Here is a 23,475-nt window from a genome sequence, read left to right as displayed (position 1 = left end):
TTCCAAGTTAACTTCAAGAACTGCTTCATCCGCACGAGGAACATTTAATGTAGACAGTGTATTTGACGTCACATAATAATGGTCGTGTATGAGGCCGAAATCGAGAGTGCTTTCCAAATAAATATTCTAAGAAGAAAAACTGCTGTTATTAACACCGATTATATACAGTTGTGGAACACGCCATCATCACAGTGAAAGATATAAATATTTACCAGTTAATTAACATTACTTCTACGGACAAATAAGTGTTATCCATCTACACAACATTCATTGAACATTTCTTTGTGTTTTTTGTACCTTACGTGTCTAGTTCCGTAGGACAAAATTTAGCAGCAAATCTCCATAACCAGTGGAGAAGTCAGTACATAAACTTAATATAAACAAAATAAAATGGAGACGGATGCTATGAAGATGACAAGCTGCACGCATATGTTACCACAATCAACCGTGTCACACAGGAATCACCTTAATTTTCCCAGAAACGCCCTGGCAGATTAAAACGAGTGATTCATACGGGAATTATTAGGCTTAAATGAGCGAGGATCACTGCTACTAGTTTTTAATTCCTGTGTTAGCTTACTGCAAATGGATGCAGAAAAAGGGTCAAGGAGGTACGATATAAAGGCAGAATAGATTTCTGCCTAGTATTAATTAAGTGAAAGTATTCGTGGGAATAAGCTCATATTTTAAACAATAGACGACGTTAAAGAAAATGCCCAGGCTCCTGAATAGAATTTTTCAAATTACCCCACATATAGGCAACGGCGTCGCCGCAGTGGATACACCGGTTCCCGTCAGATCACCGAAGTTAAGCGCTGTAGGGGGGGCCAACACTTGGATGGGTGACCATCCGGGCCGCCATGAGCTATTGCCATTTTTCGGGGTGCACTCAGCCCCGTGATGCCACCTGAGGAGCTACTCGAGCGAATAGTAGCGGCTCCGGTCAAAGAAAACCATCATAACGACCGGGAGAGCGATGTGCTGACCACACGCCCCTCCTATCCGCACACGGCGGCGGATGGTCCCGATGGGGCACTTGTGACCTGAGGACGGATATATATATATATATATATATATATATATATATATATATATATATATATATATATATATATACCCCACATATTGCTCGAACTGCCCCTGTCTGAGTCAAAAATACCCTTTATAAATGGGAAGCCATCCGCCCCCAGTAGCTGAGTGGTCAGCGCGACAGAATGTCAATCCTAAGGGCCGCCGGCACGGTATCTCACCGTGTTCGGTCAGAGGGCTGCTCGCCCTCTGTAATGAAAAAACTGAGTAAAGGAATCAACGATCAACTTCAACGTCCAGACCAGACGCAACGAACAATACCGAAAAAAAAGAAGGGCCAAGGTTCGATTCCCGGCTGGGTCGGAGATTTTCTCCGCTCAGGGACTGGGTGTTGTGTTGTCCTAATCATCATCGTGTCATCCCCATCGAGGCACAAGTCGCCGAAGTGGCGTCAGATCGAAAGACTTGCACCCGTCGAACAGTCAAACCCGATGTGGGTAAATATAGCAGCATTCAGATTTTGAACAAGGACCTGAACATTAGCCTTCCGTGACTATCTGTTTGAACACCTTAAAACTGGTATTGTGTAAACTCACTAACCGTATACCCATTCTGAGTAATCAAAATGTCAGTTTCAGTTGAATTATGTGTTAGAAACTGTAAAAACTGAGTCTTACCGTGATTTAGCATCAATTTCTTTCCTACATGCCATGAGCTTATCTCCGGAACTGCAGTATTTGATACATTGTTGCGATGCACTCAGTATCCTTCACTACCATGTAAGTGCCACCAGCAAACCGAAATATTCCAGAATGAACTGTCATATTAGAAGGTATTAGACAAACATGTGGTTTCTGAAGAAGGGCAGCAGCAACTTCAGTAGTTGCAGGAACAACAGTCTAGATGATTGAGTAAACTGGCATTGTAACACCAACCAAAACAATATTGCTGTGCTGGTACTGCGAACGGATGAAAGCAAGAGGAAACTACAGCTGTAATTCTTCCCGAAGACATGCAGATTTAGTGTATGGTTAAATGATGATGGTGTCCTCTCGGGTGAAATATTCTGGAGATAAAATAGTCATCCATTCGGATCTCTGGGCGGGGACTACTCAGGACGACATCGTTATTGGGAGAAACAAAACTGGCGTTCTACGGATCGGAGCGTGGAATGTCAGATCCCTTAATTTGGTAGGTAGGTTAGAAAATTTAAAAACGGAAATGGATAGGTTAAAGTTAGATATAGTGGGAATTAGTGAAGTTCGGCGGCAGGAGGAGGAGGACTTTTGGTCTCGTAAATATAGGGTTATAAATACACAATCAAATAGGGGTAATGCAGGAGCAGATTTAATATTGAATAAAAAAAGTAGGGACGCGGATAAGCTGTACGAACAGCATAGTGCAAGCGTTATTGTAGCCAAGATAGACTCGAAGGCCACATCTACCGGAGGAGTACAAGTATATATGCCAACTACCTCCGCAGATGTTGAAGAGACTGAAGAAAAGTATGATGAGGTAAAGTAAATTATTCAGATAGTTAAGGGATATGAAGATTTACTAATCATGGGGGACTGGAATTAGGTAAGGAATGAACGAGGAAGCCACCTAGTAGAATTTTGAACAGATTGTAACTTAATCATAGATAAAACTTGGTTTTAGAATCATGAAAGAAGGCTGTACTAGGGGAAGAGATCTGGAGACACCGGAGAGTTCGAGATTAGTTATATAATGGTCAGACAGATAATTAGGAAACAGGTATTAAATTTGAAGACATTTCCAGGAGTAGATGTGAACTCTGACCACAATTTATTGGTTATGAACAGTAGATTAAAACTGAAGAGACTGTAAAAAAGTAGGAATTTAAGCAGATGGGACCTGTATAAAAAGAAAGAACCAGAGGTTGTAGAGTATTTCATACGGAGCGTTAGCGAACGATTGACGAGAACAGCACAGAGGTATACAATAGAAGAACAATGGTTAGCTCTGAGAGATGGAATAGCGAAGGCAGCAGAGGATAAAGTAGGAGAAAAGACGAGGGCTAGTAGAAATCCTTGGGTAACACAACAGATGTATAAATTAACTGATAGAAGGGGTAAATATAAAAATGCAGTAAATGAAGCATGCAAAAAGGTGTACAAACGTCCCAAAAATGAGATCGACAGGAAGGCAAAATGGCTAAGCAGGAGGGTTTGAGGGCAAATGTTAAGATATAGAAGCATATATCACTGGCATTAGATAGATGCCTCCTGAAGTAAAATTAAAGAGACCTTTGGAGAACGGAAAACCACCTGTATGAGGATCAAGAGCTCAGAGGGAAAACGAGTCCTAAGCAAAGAAGGGAGCAGAAAGTTGGAAGAAGTATATAGAGGATCTATACAAGGGCGATGTACGTGAGGCCAATGTTATGGAAATGGAAGAGGAAATAGATTGAGATGGGAGATGTGATACAGCGTCAAGAATTTGACAGAGTACAGAAAGACCTAAGTCGAAACAAGGGCTTTGGAGTAGACAGTATTCCGTTAGAACTATTAATAGCAATGGGAGAGAAGACTATGACAAAACTCTTCCATCTGGTGAAAAAGGTGTATGAGACAGGTGAAATACATTAAGAATTCAAGAAGAATGTAATAAATGCAATTCCAAAGAAAGCAGGTGTTGGCAGGTGTGAGAATTACTGAACTATTAGTTTAATAAGTCGCGGTTGCTAAATACTAACACGAATTCTATACAGACGAATGGGAAAATTGGTAGAATCCGACCTCGGTGAAGATCAGTTTGGATTTCATAGAAATGTAGGAACACGCAACACAATGCTGACCCTACGATTTATCTTGGAAGAGAGGTTAAGGAAAGGAAAACCTACATTTCTAGCATTTGCAGACTTAGAGAAAGCGTTTGACAATGTTGACTGGAGTACCCTCTTTTAAATTCTGAATGTGGCAGGGGTAAAATACAGGGAGCGAAGGATTATTTATAATTGGTACAGAAACCAGGTGGCTCTTATCAGAGTCGAAGAGCACGGAAGGGAAGCAGTGATTGGGAAGTGAGTAAGACAGAGTTGTATGTAGCCTATCCCCGATATTATTCAATCTGTGTTTTGAGAAAACAGTAAAGGAAACAAAAGAAAAATTTTGAATAGGAATTAAAATCCAGGGAGAAGAGATAAAAACCTTGAGGTTTACCGAAGACATTGTAATTCTATCCGAGGCAAAGGACTTAGAAGAACAGTTGAATGGAATGGACTGTGAGAGGAGGATATAAGATGAACATCAACAAAAGCAAAACAAGGATAATGGAATGCAGTCGAATTAAATCAGGTGTTGCTGAGGGAATTACATTAGGGATTGAGACGCTTAAAGTGGTAGATGAGTGTTTCTATTTGAACAGCAAAATAACTGATGACGGTAGATAGGATATAAAACGTAGACTGGCAATGGCAAGGAAAGCATTCCTGAAGAAGATAAATTTGGTAATATCTAGTGTAGATTTAAGTGTTAAATTTAAGTGTCAGGAAGTCGTTTCTGAAAGTATTTGTATGGAGCGTAGCCATGTATGGAAGTGAAACATAAACGATAAATAATTTGGACAAGAAGAGAACGGAAGCTTTCGAAATATGGTGTCACAGAAGAATGCAGAAGATTAGATGGGTAGATCACGTAACTAATAAGAGGTACTGAATAGAACTGTGGAGAATAGGTATTTCTGGCACAACTTGACTAGAAGAAGGGATTGCTTGATAGGACACGTTCTGAGACATCAAGTGATCACCAGTTTAGTATTGGAGGGAGGCGTGAAGTGTAAAAATCGTAGAGGGAGACCAAGACATGAATACACTAAGCAGATTCAAAAGTCTGTAGTTTGCAGTAGTTGCTCGGAGGTGAAGAAGCTTGCACAGGATAGAATAGCATGGAGAGCTGCTTAAAACGAGTCTTTGGACTGAAGACCGCAGCAATTTTCGTGATCCACAACAAATGCATTGCTAAATCAAAGGAGATTCCTAGTGTTCACAACTTTTGCTTTACTCATCCTTTGTCTCACAGAGAAAGCGAATATAGCATTTTGAGTTTTTAAGACTCTTCCGAAACCAAAATCTGAATTTGGCAGGAAATTATTTGAACTGTTATGATCAATTACCCGTATAAACATGGTCTTTTTAATAACTTTTGTAAACCCTGTTGACGTAGGAATAGGTCTCAAATTGTCCACATTACCTCCTTTTCATTTATTATAAAGTCATTTTAACGCTGAGTACCTTAATCGTTCAGGAAACTAACCGTTCCAAAAGGAAAAATTACTAATGCGGATAATTACAGGGCTAACATAAGCAGCACAGTGCTTCAGTATCATGTTAGACACACCATCGCCGGCCGGTGTGGCGGTGCGGTTCTAGGCGCTTCAGTCTGGAACCGCGTGATCGCTACGGTTGCAGGTTCGAATCCTTCCTTGGGAATGGATGTGTGTGGTGTCCTTAGGTTAGTTAGGTTTAAGTAGTTCTAAGTAGTTCTATGTTCTAGGGGACTGATGACCACAGATGTTAAGTCCCATAATGCTCAGAGCCATTTGAAACATCTTTTGAGACACACCATCATATCCATGAGAGTCCTTAGTTTCCAGCGATTTAATTATTTATTCAACCGCTTCCTTTGAGGCGTGGGGCCTTATATCACTCCTGTCTAGAGCCTTTCTATCGAGAGAAAGACTCATGCGTGTTCAGTAACAGAATGTCTGAAGTGAGTTCGGTCGAGTACGTAGTTCTAATTTTAAGCCACCAGAGTACAGTTGCGGACTGAGACATTCAAGGAACAGGTGAAGAGAAGGTTTTTGTGAATTGTTCAGTTTATTTCTTGAAGGTTTTTGTGTATTTATGTTTGTACGTGCTTAGTAGTGTGAATGATGCGTGTATGTGGACTAAAAGTAAATACGTAGATCATTGTTCTACTAATGAACGCTGAAGTGCGAGAAAGTTTTACGACAGTGCGAATAAAGACGACCGGGAATTTTGTATCATAATATGTTATATAAGTTTATGGTAAAAGGAAAGCTAATTCGAGTGCAAATGAATAGTTCATAAGGTAAAGTATAAACAAAATATCATAATGTTAACTATTTATTTCGGAATAAAGTACAGTTCGAAAGTTTGTTATTTTTTGATTGTTTAGTCATGAAAAGCGCTGAATAACGTTGGAAAATACTGTTTTTCTATTGGCCTTAAAGAAAATCGACCAATCAGAACAGAGCATTCTCCGCGCGTCTTTTCTCTTGGAGATAGAGAATGTGTACAGCAGTATAAGTAGTCAGAACCCAGTCTTTCAATGGAACGGTCTTGTGTAGTACGACCTCCGAAGGAAGTAATAATTTGCCGGTTTTAGTTATGCTACATGTTCCAAAAGTGTTTTAAAATGAAGGCATACTTATTCTGGTGTGTTTTTTAGAAAGTGGGGAGTTTTTAAGTAAATTTGTGCATGAGGAAAGAAGGTAATTCTGCGTGGCATATTGAGCAGATCGGTGACTAAAAACCTGAGAGCACTGACACCGATAAATTTAATAGTGGGGCGAGCATTTTCATTTAAGAACAATCCTTGTTTAGTAGCTGTTCAGATTTCGCGGAATACGTTACCGTAAACTTCCTATCGTGAATGAAAGGGTTTGTACATGACTGTGTTAGTATCAGCACGGGCTTGGCAGTTAACTTGTAATTCTCTACTTCAGAATATACAGAAGTTTTGCCAGTGTTACCACTTTTCATCCAAAATGAAGACCTTTTCCCGATTCTTAGAATAGTTACGTTGTATGCAGCCTGGTGCGAGTTGCAGTGCGGTAGGTTTCTGCTCGGCTTTCCTAATGGCGATCTCCTGCAAAGAGTTCAAAGGTAGGTGCAGGATGATAGGAACCGCACCGCCGCGCCTTGTTTGTATCACGGAGGCGTATTTTATATAGAAGTCTTGGAAAGCGATTTATAAAACAGTTATATGATTCCCTTTAGAAACTACGTTCTTATCCAATTCACCTGCTACATTAAAAACGATTTTTAAATACTGTAAATATGTTTGACTTAACAGTAAAGAAAAAATGATTACTACGTATTGATTTTAGATCCTCGACCTTGAGCTGTTGGCCACACATTTCCTTCACCCTCAGAATTATCCGTTCTGTTCTCATTCTTAGCGCCCGAAAACCTCAACCCACACACACACTCTCTGTTCTCATTCTACATGCTTTTAGTCTTTCTGATGACATTAGAAGAACTTTACAGTGCTCTTTGTTATGTACTACTACAGCTCGATTTCTGCTACCCCTAATGTTTTGATATAATTCCCATTGTGTTCTACATGATACGCTTATCCCATTAGCCAGTCATCCATGTTGCCTTTTAGTGCCAAACCACTGATTAAAACGTCCTTATGTCCTTCAACTTCTGTTAACCACAAGATATGTGCTCAAGCGATAAGGGAGGAGATCGCAACAAATCAGGGGTAGTTTATGATCACTATTCACAAAATATGTAATATATCCCTATTTTTTCAATTTTTGTGAAGACTATACCTGCAAAATATCATTTGCAGATCATACCTCCTGGAAGCCGCTCTACGGCAAACGCCAAGTCTCGAGTGGTGATCCGAGAACGCAGGATGTCTGGTGTGAGCACCCGGAAGCGGTCGATCAGGTCCAGGGCGATCTGATCTGTGCGACCTCTGAGCGACTTGAGGTACGCAATGTCCATTCCTGCCCACTTCAGCCCGCTGCCATGCAAGTCGACCACGGTGTCTATGGGAGGCTCGTATCTAGATAAATATAAAAATTAAAATTGCTGTAGTAAACAGTAACTTTCGGAAATTTAAGGAATCAACTATATTAGAACATTAACACTATGTGTCAACACTTCGCGTGAAGGCAGTAATGTTGGCTGCGGTGTTCTGATTCTGTTGGTATTTGATCTAGTTATACATATATTATGTGGCTCAAACCCTCTTCGGAGGATTGTGCAATAATTGATAAAACCAAACAAAAGCCGCTCTCACTCTGCATGTTTTTGGGATTGTCTGTCTCAGCTGTTTCACCCTGTGTGACAAGAATAATAAACTTGCCTTTAGAATGCTCGAAATTGGGTTCAACCACTACCGGTTTCAATACCCCCGTTCTTCTCGTGAACCTAATCAGCTGATAATGAACCTTTTCTGTACCTGGGTATGGTGAGCATGGAGGAGAGTCCGCTGCTGTAGCTTACGGTGACGAGCAGGTAGGCGAGCAGAAGCCAGGACAGCACGTGGCGGGTGGGGCCTACGACACGTGTGTGGCGCCGCTCCACATCTGGCGTCTGCAGCACCAGCAGGCCCAAAGAACGGAAAAAGCAGTCCTCCACCGTCGAGTACCTTCCGCCTGCTGGCCCATCGTCTTTACCTGAAAATTTGTCAACGGTGAGAGGTATAGGTTACATTCAAACGATAACCGGAGAAACACTAAGATATGTACGAGGGGTAGTGAAATAAAAACGACACAGGTGGAAAAAAGTAAATGATCTGTTTAGTTTTTCAAAAGTAATAGCCAAAATTTTCAATACGTTTACCCTACTGTGAGACAAGATAAAAAATGTTCCATAAAAGAACGGGAGAACTGCCGGAGGTCAGTAACGTCCTGCCACGATATTTCGGCGCAGAGTCTTCCGGCCACTGTAGTAGTAATGGCCGTTTTTAGACGTATTGGTGTGACGTAAGATTGATGGCACACTTGGTTACTCGGTGTTCAGAAAGCCCACTCATACAGACCTGTATCTACAAGCTACTAGTGGCCACCAACTAGCACAAACAATGGGCGTTCTCAAAACCTTGATCCACCGTGCCCATACCATCTCTGACGCCGACAGTCTTCAAGCGGAACTGGAACTCCTGCAAAAAGTATTTCTGAAGAATGGCTTTTCAACTAGGCAAGTGATCAGAGTGATGCAGACCAACAAACGACGAAACAAGGAAGAGGAAGGGGCCTTCAGGTCGACCGCCAATCTACCATTTATTGGGAATATTTCTTCACTGATAGGCAGAACATTGTGAAAGTATCAAGTGAGAGTCATCTTTCGCCCTCCTTACAAAATTTCATCCCTGGTGGGCTACGTTAAAGACGACCTGGGCCAGCGTAAATCAGGTGTTTACAAAATTCCGTGGGCCAAAACTTTTGTGTCGTTGTAATTCATGGAATGGTCTGTGGAAATACAATGTTAGGTTTAATTAGTTCTAAGTTCTAGGCGACTGATGACCTCAGAAGTTAAGTCGCATAGTGCTCAGTGTCTTTTGAACCATTTGAACCATTTGAACGGAGGCCGGAACGTCGATTTAATATCATGTTTTCTCATTAGGCGTCTTATCAAGCCCGACACGTTGCTGGAGAACGGCAAAAAAGGAAGTTTCTTTTCCCGCTCCTCATCCGTGGTTTTATTATGATTCTTGCTTAAGATCATTTATTTGCTGAACGCTATACCCGTTGTTCCTGAAGGCCTGGCTTAGGTGGCTCTGCTCAAGTGACAGATTATATTCTTCTTGCACCATACAACAATGTTTGTGAAACACTGAGCTGCTTCGCCGGGTAAGGACGGCGTGCAATTACAAATGGGTGCGGGAGGGTTTCCTATAGTCGCTGTGGCCAAGGCCTCCATTTCGTTTGGGGTGGACAGGGACGTAGCGGAATAGCAATGCATTTTCTTTATCTGCCATCAAGGTGAACTGCATGTTACTGTCAGTGATCTTGAGGTGTTCCAAGGACTCGTCAAGTTCGTCACGCCATAGTAGCCAAATATTCCCCTTTTTATCTTTTGTAAGTTATGTATTATATGTATTAAAAATGCACAACCCATTAGAGCATCTTGTAAAAAGGTGAAGTCAACAGGCCCAGTACTTTTCGAGATTTTTGATGAGAACGTTAAACAATGATTTGTCTCAATATGATGTTAGTAAACGTAAATGCCATATGACTAGGGCCTCCTGTCGGGCAGACCGTTCACCGGGTGCAAGTCTTTCGATCTGACGCCACTTCGGTGACTTGCGCGTCGATGGGGATGAAATGATGATTATTAGAACAACACAACACCAAGGTCCTCAGCTGAGAAAATTTCCGACCCAGCCAGGAATCGAACCCGGGCCGTTAGGATTAACATTCTCTCGCGCTGGCCACTCAGCTACCGGGCGCAGACATGATCTCAGTGAAAATAGGATTTTAGTTCGAACGCGTTCTTACTAGTTTTTACTGGCTTATTCTTAATAGCTGTGTAACCACTAGAAGTAAGTGAAGGTGAAAGACGAATATCAATTAAAACTGGTGTTAAATAGGAAAAAGGTTTTTTTACAGATTGACGAACACGAAGAAAAGGAATTCAGTACATTTTAATGGCAAAATAAACATACGACCAATTAGTGTTCGATTCCCGGCGGGGTCAGGGATATTCTCTGCCTCGTGATGACTGGGTGTTGTGTGACGTGCTGGTTGGTTAGGTTTAAGTAGTTCTAAGTTGTAGGGGACTGATGACCATAGATGTTAAGTCCCACAGTGCTCAGAGCCATTTGAACCATTTGAACCAATTAGTGGACGAAATTCAAAAAGCTCAATTATCTACAAAAGATGCAGAAACTAGTTAAAAATATAGATTCCCGGCCTTTGACCTTCTTGTGCGAACGCACACGCTATGCCCGAACTCGTACGGGACTTGGTAGATTAATCTGCCACGAGTAATGAGTATGATGGGCAAACATCTATTAGGCGCACTACCAATGTAGTGTTGTGGACATGTCGGGAATGTGGATCTCACGGGGAGCGTGCAAGGGATAAGTCCCTGCAGACGCACTATCCTCTGTGCCCGCGGTGGCTCAGATGGATAGAGCGTCTGCCATGTAAGCAGGAGATCCCGGGTTCGAGTCCCGGTCGGGGCACACATTTTCAACATGTCTCTAATGAAGTGTATCAACGCCTGCTTGCAGCTAGGGTGTCTATTTAATTATCATTTCGTTTCGAGCAAAGCTGCATGGTCATCGACGGTAACTGTTCTTTCGGGAACAGATACTACCGTCATATATAGTTAAAAATACCAACGTAGTTATTACCTATTTGTAACTTCACGTGGCGCATTACATCTTCAAATTTCTTCCTATAATCTGTAGAAGCCTTTTAGGACTGATATCTCACTGAGTGACATGTCACCCTCTGCCTACAACTTGGGTTGGAAGGACATTAACAACAAAGTTGAGTGGAATCCGATCCAGATAGTACGTACCACGTAGCAGGCGACGCCTCCAATTCCGTGAGTGTGAGGGGTAGAAACTCTAGATGAGGATCAAACGTGAACTACATAGCGCATGCACAGTAAGGAAAACTGGGCCGGCAGGTAATTTTCCATCCCACCTTGTGGACAGACGGTTAATTACAACAAATTATACGAAGAGCGACATGTTAGTGACAAAGTATATGCGTAGGAAGTAAGTCCCACAGGACGTCTCCAGAGTTCTTCATTTACTGACTGCTATCGAGTTTCGTTCTCGCAGCGAGTTTAAATGGAAGACATGTCATTTTTACATTACTTCTGAGTAACTTGCTGGTGCAACTGGCTTTTCCCTTCCATTGTGAACTGCATCGTCATTCACATAGCTAAGTTCTATTGATTTAATCCCTTATGTCAGTCGCACGTCTTATTGCAAGTAATTAAGTGGAGTTGGAAGAGAAGAGACGCAGAGTAAAGAGGGCTGATATAACTTCAGATTCCCTACTCACTTCACCTCTCTTTCTTGGGCGCATGAAAGGACCCACAGCGAAAGAAATGTTCAAGTCAAAAGGATCTAGATATAACATACAGCTCAAAACAGTTTCCGATATGATCTCCGGATATTAAACAGCAACACTCAATTTTCTAGCGGCAAGGTTGGACAAGAATGGAAGCTGGACGAGAAAAATATAAAGTTTGGTGATGGGTGACGCTGTCGGCAGCCTGAGAACGCTCGTTACTGTTCTGCAGCCACCAATCATGAAGCAGACGGCAATTTTCGAGGAAATGCAGGCAGTGTTCAGCACTGAAACGACTGCTATTTCATGTTATTTGTTACCCAAGGTGATTCGGTGCTTTAAAATAAATATGGTAAACATTATCCTATAGAATCTGCGTAGATTCTTATTCCAGTTAACTGAGAAAATCACATCTCCACAGAGTTCCAATACTTTACTGCTTATAGAGATTACTGAAATGACAATAGCTGATTTTACGAATACTACGGGAATGTGAATTACACAATAAATTTTCGGTACAGCATCCAGTTTTCTTGTAGAAAATTTTATGCAAGATGATTTGTTATTTGAGTACAAAATGCAGGAAAGGATCACGAATAGGAGACAGTAGACTACGCCGGCTTCCAGCCACAGCTGAGTGTCTGCCACTAGTCGACACTACAGGTAATGGCAACACATTGAAATCCGAGGGTGGCGAATGGCGGGGAATTTAAAAACCAAAGGAGACAATGGAAGGAAATTTAAATCTATTCTAAATGGGAAGTAGTGGGAAATTTAAAAATTAGAGAAACAAATGGAGGATACTTAAAAATTAATGGTTGTGCATGGTGAGAAATTTACAAATTAAAGCTGACGTATGGGGAAACTTTTAAAAATAAAGAAGACAGAAGGTGGGAAAATTAGAAGTTTAAATTGATTGTGGCAGGAAATTCAGGAATGCAAGGTGGCAATGGCAGGTTCGTTTAGTATTATGGAAGGTGGTACTTGGAGGATTTTTTTTTATCATCCGTTAAAAGGTACAACATTGTGGGAAGTTTTAAGATAATGTTTCTTAGCATCCATTAAAATAAACCACTCATTCACAGTGTAGTGTTACTAACAGACATTGAAACGAAAGAAAGGGTCTACAGATGGGAAAATATTTTAAATAAATTTTAGAACCTATTGAAATGCAACAACCAATGACGTCACAGTATTTTTTACCTAAGATGAAAAAGGCTAGTCAGTCGGTATAATCTGCAATATTCAAAAGCGTCAGAATTTTTTTGTGCCATGTGAAAAGAAAATATCGCCCATACTCTTATGGAAGCTTCATTCTTACATCTTCCAATCAGTAAATTACATCTCTCCTCGTTTTTATGCCCCTCTAATGTGTGTGACTCATCATAAGTAAATTTCATGCCTCTTTCTCTGTCTTTTTACAACAAATACTGTACTGATTACCAGTAAATTTCGTGTCTCTCTTTGTAATATGTACTGCAAAGGGAGTCTGAAGGTAGAAAAGACAAATAAAAATATTTCATAAATAAAAGTTATTACTATAAAATGATTGAATTCCTAACAAAGCTCCATCCACACGTTTACACGCATTCTAGTTACAGCAAGGAATATTCAGATTTTAAATTGCACATATTTTTGTTTCACATTCAGTGCTTCATATTTACCACACACATTCACACACAATATAAAAATACCGTGCGTATAAGAAACATGACAGTAAAAAGAAAATATGGGTGCACACTTCACTTGCATACACTGCTCAGCATAGCTTATTACATACAATGTGGTGTAGTGCACCGAGAAATTCCCCTTTGAGTTATCACATAGCCTGCAAATTACCAATGAGATCGTCACACATTGGGCGTGAAAAATGTAGTGGATCGAGAAATCTTGTCTTCTCTCTTACAAGACATAACATGTAGATGACTAATGATATTGCCCAAAGCTGGGCGCCAGAACGTAGTGGATCGAGAAATTCTTCTTTCTGACGTCACATACCTTGGAAATTACCAATAAAATCAGCATACCGTGAGCGCCAGAATGTAGCGAACTTCGTTTGTGATATCGCATAACATGCAAATTACCATGACATTACCCCAGACTGGGCACCAAAATGTAATGAATCCGAGAAAGTGTTTATGACATCACATAACGTGAAAATTATCAATGAGATCTCCCCACGCTTGAAGCTAACAGTTAAGTGACACCAATAATAAAATGAAATGAAACACAAAAACTTATGAGATTAAGGGATTAATGTATGTATGTAACAAACTGTTTATGTGATTAAAACGTGAAAGGAAAATATCTATTTCACTACCGTTTGCACAAAACAAAACAAAACAAAATTGCAAATCTCTGGGCCGATTTCACTTGGCGTCGACACAACTCAGTTATTAAGGGGAAAGAGAGAGTGGCGAATCATCTCGATACTTTTTATGATTGGTGATTGGTATACCAATCAGGTTCCTCTAAAAATGGCTCTGAGCACTATGGGACTTAACATCTATGGTCATCAGTCCCCTACAACTTAGAAATACTTAAACCTAACTAACCTAAGGACAGCACATAACACCCAGCCATCACGAGGCAGAGAAAATCCCTGACCCCGCCGGGAATCGAACCCGGGAACCCGGGCGTGGGAAGCGAGAACGCTACCGCACGACCACGAGATGCGGGCTCGGGTTCCTTTCAGAATATGCAGACACAATAGCACCTTTCGTAGTAATCATATACATCCGCTCACATGACGAAAGGTCTGTTCCTAAAGACTGGATAGTAGCACAGGTCAGACCAATACTTAAGAAGGGAAATAGGAGTAACCCACTGAATTACAGACTCATATCACTGACCTCAATTTGCAGTAGGATTTTGGAGCATTATACTGTACTCGAACATTATGAATCGCCTTGAAGAAAATTATTTATTGATACATAACCAACACAGATTCAGAAAATATTCTTGTGCCACCCAGCCAGCTTTTTATTCCCATGAAGTAATGAGTGCTGTCGACAAGCCACCTCAGATCGATTCCATATTCCTAGATTTCCAGAAGACTTTTGATATCGTTCCTCACAAGCGACTATTAATCAAATTGCGTGCATATGGAGTATCGTCTCAGTTGTGTGACTGGATTCGTAATTTCCTCTCAGAGAGGCCACAGTTCGTAGTGATAAACGGTAAATCATCGAGCAGAACAGAAGTGATATCTGGCGTTGTGCAAGGTAGTGTCATAGGCCCTCTGCTGTTCCTGATTTAGATAAATAATCTAGCTGATCATCTGAGCAGCCCCCTTAGATTGTTTGCAAATGACGCTGTAATTTACCGTATAGGAAAATCATCAGACGATCAGTTCCAATTAAAAAATGATCTACAGAGAATTTGTCTATGGTGCGAAAAGTTGCAATTAGCACTAAACAAAGAAAAGTGCGAGATCATCGACATGGGTACTAAAAGAAATCTGATAAATTTTGGGTGTACGATAAATCGCAAAAATCTAAGGGCTGTCAATTCGACTAAATACCTAGGAATTACAATTACGGGGAACTTAAATTGGAAAGACCACATAGATAATATTGTGGGGAAGGAGACACAAAGACTGCACTTCATTGGCAGAACACTTAGAAGATGCGACAAACCCACTAAAGAGACAGCCCACATTACACTTGTCAGTTCTCTGCTGGAATATTGCTGCGCAGTATGTTATCCTTACCTCGTACGATTGACGGAGGACATCGAAAAAGTCCAAAGAAGGGCAGCTCGTTTCATGTTATCGCGCAATAGGGGTGAAAGAGTCACTGATATGATACGCGAGTTGGGGTGGCAGTCACTGAAACAAAGGCGGATTTCTTTGCGGCGAGATCTATTTACGAAGTTTCAATCACCAACTTTCTCTTCCGAATGCGTAAATATTTTGTTGACACCCACCTACGTAGGAAGGAATGATCATCATAATAAAATAAGAGAAATCGGAGCTCGAACGGAAAGATTTAGGTGTTCCTTTTTCCCACGCGCCATTCGAGAGTGGAATCGTAGAGAAGTAGTATGAAAATGGTTCGATGAACCATCTGCCAGGCACTTAAGTGTGAATTGCAGAGTAACCATGTAGATGTAGATTTGCCACATAGTGCTGTGGGCGGTAGGCGCTGCGTTCAGAACGGCGCGTCGCCTCGGAGCTGTGAGGAACGAGTTGGCCGCTCTCATCGGCAACGAAGACTTTGCGGCGCGGCCCAGGTACGATCTCGGACTAGTCTGCCTGTTGTCGCTTGTGTGGGCGAAGCTGCGATATTGAAAGATGTCGTGTGACGAGGGCCTCCCGTCGGGTAGACCGTTCGCCTGGTGCAACTCTTTCGATTTGACGCCACTTCGGCGACTTGCGTGTCGATGGGGATGAAATGATTATGATTGGGACAGGACAAAACCCAGTCCCCGAGCGGAGAAAATCTCCGACCGAGCCGGGAATCGAACCCGGGCCCTTAGGATTGACAGTCTGTCGTGCTGACCACTCAGCTACCGTGGGCGGAGAGCTGCGATATTGAGGTGTCGGAAGGTTAATGTTACCGATGGATAGCCAAGCCTCCATGTACTCTCGCTACCGCGCTGACTCTCCGAACCTTCTTCACATCCCATCCACCTCTCTGCTTAACAATTCATCGAAATTTTCTTGGCTCGCTGTCCTGTCATTGGCAAACTAAATTTGCGATGCCACCAGGTGACTGACCGCCATTTCATGACTACGCCTCTCGGTGAAGAGTGGAAATTTCGTGCGTGTCTCTGGTATTGCTGCCTTTCTCAAGATTTCACCAGCGTTGATGACACATTCTACCGATGTCTTCCTTCATTCCGAAGTTGTAGTGAAAGCAGGCCTGGACAGACCCATGTGTGAAGCCTGGACAGACTCATGTATGTGCTTCGTTTCAGAGTATGTTGGCTTCTGTCGTTTGTAAGAAATGTCCTTGATGTCCAGAAAACATCTTTTTATGCAGGCTGACTTCTTTCACATGCCTCCCGCTGTGAATTCTTCGCGCTTTCTGTACGCTGCTCCCAGTGTATGGGGAGGGCTGGAATTGTCGACACGTTCTTGCTTTCTAAGGCATGTAAAACGTCAACTGCAAAGCCAGAAGAATTCATATCCCTTCGCCTGTGCATTCTTGACGCTCCGCCTAGTGGTTAAAGATGCCCATCAGATTTTGTTACACTTCTCTCTGTTCGCCAGGCCCTTCGCAATGTGTTCAGTCTTATGCTAGGTGAGGGAATCCTCACACCTATCTCCGTGTATGTGTAGAACGTCTCCAGTGTCAACGTGTAGGGCGTTCGCCACAAAGGGCCTATTTACTTCATCGCCCTGGGCCGCTGGTCCTTTGAGACAGCGGAAATGGTCGCCAGCGAAGGTATTCCGGTAGTTTTGAGAAGGAATTTTCAGAGCTGAAATCGAACAATGCTTTTAAGTTAACTGTTTTACATTTTTTTCGCACAGTCACTATCTGATCACTTTCTATGGACGTTTCCTGATCACACATATATTGAAACTAAATTATATAGATTTCCATCAAATCATACTTGAACTCAGGAAGTTGTGCCTCAGTTTAAAGAAGAAACGTATATGAACTCAGTAGGTATCTCCCTTGACCATTCAGCTTTCATTGTAACTTCATTCTAACACTGAGTGATCCCGTCCCGGTCCTCCATACCTCCTAATAATCAGAGGAGGTACCAGAAACCGAATGTGTGTCCGTCTGCACCAAAGACAGTGACATTAACCGCTGTACCTGATTTTTAAATTTCTTACCATCCACCATCTTTAACTACTGCCATCTTCAATTTTAAATATCCTGCAATACACCCTTGTCAAGTTGTATTTTTTCCACCATCCACCAGTTTGAGTACTTTTATTTCCTTTACCCACACCATCAACCTTCTCGGATTTTTCGTTGTCGCTTCCCACGTCCGGGTTCCCGGGTTCGATTCCTGGCGGGGTCAGAGATTTTCTCTGCCTCGTGATGACTGGGTGTTGTGTGATGTCCTTAGGTTAGTTAGGTTTAAGTAGTTCTAAGTTCTAGGGGACTGATGATCATAGATGTTATGTCCCATAGTGCTCAGAGCCATTTGAACCATTTTTCTCGGATTTTTGAAATTCCAGACTCCGTCGGAATATAAAAAATCCAAGATGCAGGGAAATTTGAAAATCATATATGTTAGGAGCAGGTAATATAAAAAAGATTTCAATCGTGACTTCATACTGCAGTGTCAACATGTGGCGGATGCTTGAACTCTGGCCCAAATTCGGTAGGATAATAGAACTGGAGCCCCAAAGGTCATATGAAGATCAGGTGTGAAATGCATTCCAAGCGAGGTACAAACACCAGACGATGTACAGAATGGCACTGTAGGTATCCCTGATTTAAAGCACACATGAGAACGCTCTAGTCAGCTGAGACTGTTCCGACTGTACTAGTGTATTAGGTCCACTATCAGCATGGTAGTGAGCTGGAGCGTCATTATACAGTAGCCTCATTGGCCTTCTGCGCATGAAAGGTACATCTACAATAAGGAGAGAAGAGGAGGAGAGAGGAACAACCCCACATATGTGAGGCACTGGGCCGGCCGGTGTGGCCGAGCGCCTCTAGGCGCTTCAGTCTAGAACCGCGCTACCGCAACGGTCGCAGGTTCGAATCCTGCCTCGGGCATGAATGTGTATGATGACCTTAGGTTAGTTAGGTTCGAGGGGACTCATGACCTCAGATGTTAAGTCCCATAGTGCTCAGAGCCATCTGAACCATTTTTTGAGGCCCTGGGGATGGATGACTGATCCCACGAAGCGGTTGCCAAAAAGTCACACCCACAGACTGAGGTTGAGCCGGTGGAGCATACAATGGAGATTTTCTGTAGCTGCAGTATGCAAATTGACAATACCGCTCCTGGTAAAGTTAGCCTTACGTGGGAAAAGGATGGATGTCGGAAATTCCAGCACAGCAGTGGTCTGTATAATGAACTACTACAAAACCGTCGCCATGGACGCAAGTCCGTAGGCAATTAGAACTGCAACGCATTTTAAGCCATACAGATAATGTCAGTTGTTTCACACAATTTTCCGGCTTACCCGATGCAGGAGGGCCACCTACCTTGTTGCTGATAGTGGTGTCACTGTCAAAGATCGTTTATCTCCCCATTCAAGTGGGTGAATCTTCTTTCGAACCTATTTCCGGCCGCATGTCCATATGAACTATTTTACTCCTTATCCTCTCTGGCATCGCTTCCTTCAATCTGTCCTCTTTTACTAAAATCATACTGAGGTTTTTACGTCCATTCAATGTTTATATGTTATTGTACATGCACGTGAGCACACACTTGACGGAAGGGAGGAAGGGAAATAGGTGTTTAACAACCCATGGACAAGTAGGTCGTTAGAGACAGGGCCGAACCTTTGAGTGGGCAACGAAATCGAAGAAAATCAGCCTCGCTCTTTCAAAGGACCCATCCCAGTATTCATTCGGGATATCACGGACATTCTAAATCGGAGTGGCTGGAAGCGGATTTGAACCTTCATTCTCCTGAACGCAAGTCCAGTGCGCAAACCACGGCGCCACATGGCTCAGTAACACAGGCTCGAAACTGGGCACTACTGCTCAATGGAATACTCATTTAAACTAACTACCCAGTAGAAATGATATCGTTGTTTATATTTACTGATGATATGGAGCCCGCCCAGAAGAATTGTGAGAATTACTGCTGTACAATTCTAAGTTACTTTTAGTATTGCATGTGGTTACAAATAATGTAGTGTAAAGCCAGGAGTCGGAGCTAATATTCGATACGCTTAGAGTACTCTTAAAACTAAAGAATAGTAGACTCTCAAACGCAGTAGTTGCTTAGGTGGAAGATAACATACTCCACAGTGACAAAAAAGCCCAACGCAAGTGGCACATGACGGCACCGTCGCACCCGTAAGACTTTAATTCTTAAATGATGACACCAAGCAGTTACTCACCAAGAACCCGATCAGAGAGTTTCTTTATAGCGTACAGTGTGGCCGTGGCGAAGATCACGGAACACCCAACGACCGCCCACAGGGGAGGTGAGAAGGGCAGTATGGGGACCTGCCAGCCAGGTAGAAGCAGCGGTCGAGGAGCCAGGCACGCGATGCCGGCTCTCATGTAGGGGCGCGAGTACTCCACGAACAGGTACTCGGGGTACCACGTGTAGAGCCCATCGTCCGCCAAGTCCGCCTCGTCCATCGCCACGGCGCCGAGAACGCCATTTCCAGAACCGTTCTCCCATATTGTGCCCCACTTATACGTTGTATCTTCAAGTAGGCTCCACGTTGCATTCTTCTGCAAACATCCATGAACTGAACATTAATAGGTGAGATAAACAAGCAATGATACCGCGTTTCACAGTATATTCATGGTAGGTTAAGAACTATTAGATAAGGGTTTTTCACAAGTCCTATTACAGCCTTCTTGGGATTGTAGAGGAGACTTAGTAGATAAAGCTTTGACCAGGAATCCATGTCCGGAAATGTACCACGTAGATTTAAAAATCTCCCGCTTCACGGCACGCACTCACAGAAGAGCGGTCATCAGTCTGTGTTGTAATTATGACATCACATATCATCTTTGTCCGAATACGACGACAGCCACGAGAAACTGACACTTTCGCAACCAGGAGAGTTGACCATGGTCTCCATGGACACACTACACTCGCAATTTAGAAGATAACGTCCTTCGTCAAGTAGAAGACAACAGGACTGCAAGTACTCGAAACTTCGCCTATAGCCGGCCGGAGTGGCCGTGCGGTTCTAGGCGCTACAGTCCGGAACCGAGCAGCCGCTACGGTCCCAGGTTCGAATCCTGCCTCGGGCATGGATGTGTGTGATGTCCTTAGGTTAGTTAGGTTTAATTAGTTCTAAGTTCTAGGCGACTGATGACCTCAGAAGTTAAGTCGCATAGTGCTCAGAGCCATCTGAACCATTTGAACTTCACCTATGCGATAGACTCTTGTAGATCACGCAGGTCAGAGGTCATTGTCTCTGTGTGTGTGTGTTGGGGTTTATGGGCGCTCAACATCGAGGTCATCAGCGCCCCATTGTCTCTGATGCGTGCGTACCGTAACGCTGAAGATTTGAAAATGATCTGACCTTCAGACTTACTTTACATCCGAACAGCACATTTCCGCTCATGGCGTTCTCACCGAAAACTTATGTAGCGAGCACCATCTACAACCCCTAGAAGCCTGTTATAGCAAATGTGGCACACGCTGCGTATATTTTCACAGGTTATCTCTCCATCTGTGCTTTGCTTTAACGTTGTTCATTGTTAGCTGGATTACAACAGACACGTGAATCAGATTGTAGTACCTATTAATTCAAATAACAAATATTTATTACATTTCAGAGAAGTGGAGGTATGAATGCAGCTAGCTGATTGCTTAACGAAATGTAACGCATAAAACCTGTTTAGTGACTATAATTTATTTGCATAGTGGGCGGTAATAACTGTTGTGCAGTTACTTGTACAGTTATTGCAGTTATCAGAAAAATGACGTCTATTGGCATTCTCGTATCATTAACAACTCATGAATTGAAGACTGTGCTTGTTAAATGAGATTATTCAAATGGATGCAGCATACAAGTCATATATGAATAATTTGCGGGAATGGAACCAGGTGACATCTTTGCTGGCCACCATTATTTCGACAAGTGCACACGTTGTCATTTTCAAGGCACAAATGCAGCAATGAAGTGCTGTGTAAATATATTGCATTTAAAAAGAACGTCTGACAGAATGTTTATTAGAGCATCATCGGCTGCTATTAACGACGTCTTTTTATGCAACCGGCAATGTTATATTTGGTCTTCAAAAACCACGCTAAAGATTTTCATATTCTCTCACTCGCTATGCATTGGTGTGGGAAATTTCATTTTGTTAAATTTCGTACTGGGATACATTTGCGTTGGGGGCCTCGGTTTTCAAGTTAGTCATGGAAAACGTACGCAAGTGACATTCAAACGCATAGGCACCTCCACACTCATCCCACACCAATCAGTATTTCTACTACGTTGTTCGAGACACTTACTCTAATCACTGTACAAAAATTTCTGACTTAACGAATTATTACTGATATTAGATTTTTTAATATCTATGGAGTGGGCTATAACACCACTAGTCTAGTCGAATACTATGTCAACATTGTTAATTCAAAAGTATACCAATGACGATAATGAAAGAAAAACGACTTTTGTAAACGTTACATTAAAATTAATTACTTTGACAATTAGATCCAAACTCCACCCTAACAAGCACGGTATATTCGTAAGCTTGACGTATACATCGATGTCATTGTTTATTTTATGCTGTTACAAATCACAAAATCCTTCGGTAAAATTTACACAAGTTTAGGTCAGTCAATGAAAACAAAAAAAGATCGAATGTGGGAAGAAATTCGTGCAGTCTCAAATTTTTGTGCGGTGAGAGAAAAGGGGGGCGCAATGAACAACACACTAAAACTGTCTGTGGCTAAGTGTGGCAAGCACTTCTGTACGAGAGAATATGAAAACCTCACACTTCGTTTTTGAACGCTTGGTATTACACTGTGGGTTGAACGACATTGTTAAGGGCAGATGAAATCGGACAAGAACTACTCCAGTTTTTTCTAACAACCTTTCTCGTATATATTTTCAAAATATACATTTCTATACATTAAATAGATTCAAAATTATGCAGCGTATGTCCCTTCTGTATGTTTATTAGAGTATCGTGTAAAAATCTGAAGTAAATCGGACAAGAGCGTTTCAGTATTTTTGCTAACAATGTACAACATTTCACTATACATAGTCTCCCACATAACTTTGCCATCCCCCTATGTATTTCCGAAATGAAACTAAACGTGAAAACTGCAATAGTCCAGGGACGCACCTATGTCTGCCGCTCACACAGCGGGCAGCAATGTAGATCCCGACAAGTATGCAAATATCATGCACTAAGTTCTTTTCCATAAACGTGTATGTTTTTTCTGCAATAAAGAAAACTAGAGGTAGAGTTAATTGACGCAGACTTGGATACACTACTCTAAGCGTTATACCGTCTGGGATACTGATACATTAAATAATGGAAATGATGTCACAGCTATAATGCAGTAATTCGTAATGCAGGTTGACTGCTCTGTCGTGGACCTTGTTGTAGGCAGTCCGTGCTCTGCTCATTATGGGGGAAATTATGGCACCAATGCCATCATAAACCATTATTATCATCTTGGACAGTTTCCAGCCTCTGGCCTGGTCTGTATGGAACCTAGGCCTCTCCATCGTCTTCTGTATTTCCACCATCTCCCCGTCCTTAACTTGGTCCAGTCTTCTCCTTTCTTCTGGACGCATTCCTCTACTCACTTCATCCTTCCAGTCATCTGTCTCTCGGTCATCATATATGAGACACTTAAAAAAAGAAAAGAAAAGGAAATAAAGGTAACAAAAAGGTAGCTTGCGTTGAATGTGATGATTATTTACCTGTCCAATTGCATTTTTGGCATTTTGTTTCGATTCGCAAACACCGGAGGTGGCAGAGTTAGGGGGGGACACCCTGCATATATGTTCAAAAGATAAAAGATGGCGCTGCAGAAGGTAACAAGGATAAACGCGCATCCGAATGCAACGTTGCTTCAAAATATTAAAGAAATCTGTGAATAGCTTTCAGAAAT

General features: G+C 42.1%; 1 protein-coding gene and 1 non-coding gene across 2 annotated transcripts in view; one reads left to right on the top strand and one right to left on the bottom strand.

The window, feature by feature from the left end:
- LOC126234881 (glutamate receptor 1-like) overlaps positions 1-23,475 on the bottom strand; it is an 81,622-nt gene that overhangs the window by 40,789 nt on the left and 17,358 nt on the right. The window contains exons 3-5 of the mRNA XM_049943621.1: positions 19,772-20,114; positions 8,211-8,427; positions 7,600-7,811 (exon numbers count right to left, since the gene is read on the bottom strand). Of these exons, the coding sequence (XP_049799578.1) occupies positions 7,600-7,811; positions 8,211-8,427; positions 19,772-20,114 (772 nt within the window). The remainder of the gene's footprint in view (positions 1-7,599; positions 7,812-8,210; positions 8,428-19,771; positions 20,115-23,475) is intronic.
- On the top strand, positions 10,866-10,940 carry Trnat-ugu (transfer RNA threonine (anticodon UGU)). The gene has a single exon. It is a non-coding gene; the product is annotated as a tRNA-Thr (tRNA).

Source organism: Schistocerca nitens, chromosome 2 (genome assembly GCF_023898315.1).
Source record: "Schistocerca nitens isolate TAMUIC-IGC-003100 chromosome 2, iqSchNite1.1, whole genome shotgun sequence".
NCBI classification, from domain to species: Eukaryota; Metazoa; Arthropoda; class Insecta; order Orthoptera; family Acrididae; genus Schistocerca; species Schistocerca nitens.
This window is presented reverse-complemented; position numbering and strand designations above follow the sequence as displayed.